Raw genomic sequence first — 1,702 nt, 5'->3', positions numbered from 1 at the left:
CTATCTTGTTAATGGGTGAATAAAGAAGCTCATGTATTATTGTTTTTTTTTTTGCTTTTATATTTGAGTTTATTCTTCATTTAACTTTTAAAACACTACTATAGTTGAATATTAAAACAAAAACAATAGCAAGTAGTGAGCTATGGCTATGGTCCTTCACTCATTCACTACTGCATATAAAATGCCAGCAGTGTTATTCGTGCCCCATTAAAAGGTCTGACACTGAACACCCCATGTTTATCATCCTCCTATGCTTCCCCATTGTAATGGCACCATCTTTCCTGATCGGAATCAAAGTCCACCAGTTCCACCTGGTCCATTTTATCAGTCTCCTCTACTTCCTTCCTCTCAGGTAGGAGTTTTTCCAGCAAATAAAATCTATCAGGAGAGAGAAAGCCATTCTCGGGGACGTTTACCTTAAATCCGATGATTAGGCGACCCTTCTCATACGGTCTACAATAAATTGGCATGCCTCCCTTTAGCACACACTTGATATCCCCATGCTTGACCATCTGACCTGGATGAGAGGTGATGACGATGGTTCGGTTGTCAAGAGTAGATACTGGCTTTTGAAAGCCACACAGGGCTTCAACCAGCTGTATATCCATACTCATGTAAAGATCTTCTCCTCGTGGAATCAAACCAGCATGGTCCTTCTGATCTAAAACAATGATAATATCTCCTGGTTCCAGTCCTTTTACACCTATTTTTAGGACTGATCCGCTCCCCACGGCCCTGGCACTCCATGCACAGACTAAATTTGCTGAACCATTCCATGTCCTATCTGATGAATTCTTGTTTGCATTCCAGTACCTCGGCAATTGGGACAGCCTTCGACTGCTCCTTTCTTACCACCTCGGCCTTCACATTTATCACAAATCACATTCTTTGGCAGAGCTAGTTTTCTTGTTGCACCATTATATAACTCTTCTAAGGTTACTGAGAGCTGATGTACAACATTTTTACCTCTCCTTTCTCTCTGCATCCTGCCTCCTCCTCCAAAAAACATACCAAAGATGTCCATGGGGGAGCCAAAACCACCACCAGCTCCACCTTTAATTGCCTGTTCTCCTTCGTCACGTAATTCTCTTTTCTTTGCATCAGAGAGCACTTCATAAGCTTGAGAAATCTGTTTAAACTTGTCTCCTTCATTTGGATTCTTATCAGGGTGGTACTTCGAGGTCAGTTTCCTATAAGCCTTTTTCAATTCCTCCAGGGTGGCACTGGGTTTGACCCCCAGAACATCATAGTAAGTGGTTTCTTTCACCATTTTCTATAGCCGGTGAGAGGACGGAGGCCAGTCTGGGGGAGCAGGAAAGAGCACGTTGCTGGGCACAGCTCAGGCAGCCACTGCTCCTCTGTGTCTCACCGAGCGTTCTGGAAAGTTCCCAGCTCATGTATTATTGTACCACCAATTTGTTTGAAAAAAGTATTTTGGTAACTGTATTTCATTACAATGGGTTTCTATCGCAATACTATGCATTTTATTTTCTGAATTGAAAAGCAGTGCTCTGGGCAGCTCCGGTGGCTCGGCAGTTTAGCGCTGCCTTTGGTCCAGGGTGTGATCCTGGAGTCCTGGGATCGAGTCCCGCGACGGGCTCCCTGCGTGGAGCCTGCTCCTCCCTCTGCCTGTGTCTCTGCCTCTCCCCACCTCTCTCTGTGTCTCTCATGAATAAATAGATAAAAAATCTTTTTAAAAAAA

The 1,702-nt window shown here is 43.9% G+C and overlaps 1 protein-coding gene across 1 annotated transcript; it reads right to left on the bottom strand.

Moving 5' to 3' along the window:
• Positions 1-248: 248 nt before the first annotated feature.
• Positions 249-1,270, bottom strand: LOC121477811 (dnaJ homolog subfamily A member 1-like). The gene is made up of 2 exons (XM_041732352.1): positions 967-1,270; positions 249-517 (listed from the first exon to the last, which is right to left on the bottom strand). The coding sequence occupies exons 1-2, from the start codon at positions 1,268-1,270 to the stop codon at positions 249-251; spliced, it is 573 nt and encodes a 190-aa protein (XP_041588286.1).
• Positions 1,271-1,702: the final 432 nt, after the last annotated feature.

The sequence above is a fragment of the Vulpes lagopus genome, chromosome 18, assembly GCF_018345385.1.
Source record: "Vulpes lagopus strain Blue_001 chromosome 18, ASM1834538v1, whole genome shotgun sequence".
Lineage (NCBI taxonomy): Eukaryota > Metazoa > Chordata > Mammalia > Carnivora > Canidae > Vulpes > Vulpes lagopus.
This window is presented reverse-complemented; position numbering and strand designations above follow the sequence as displayed.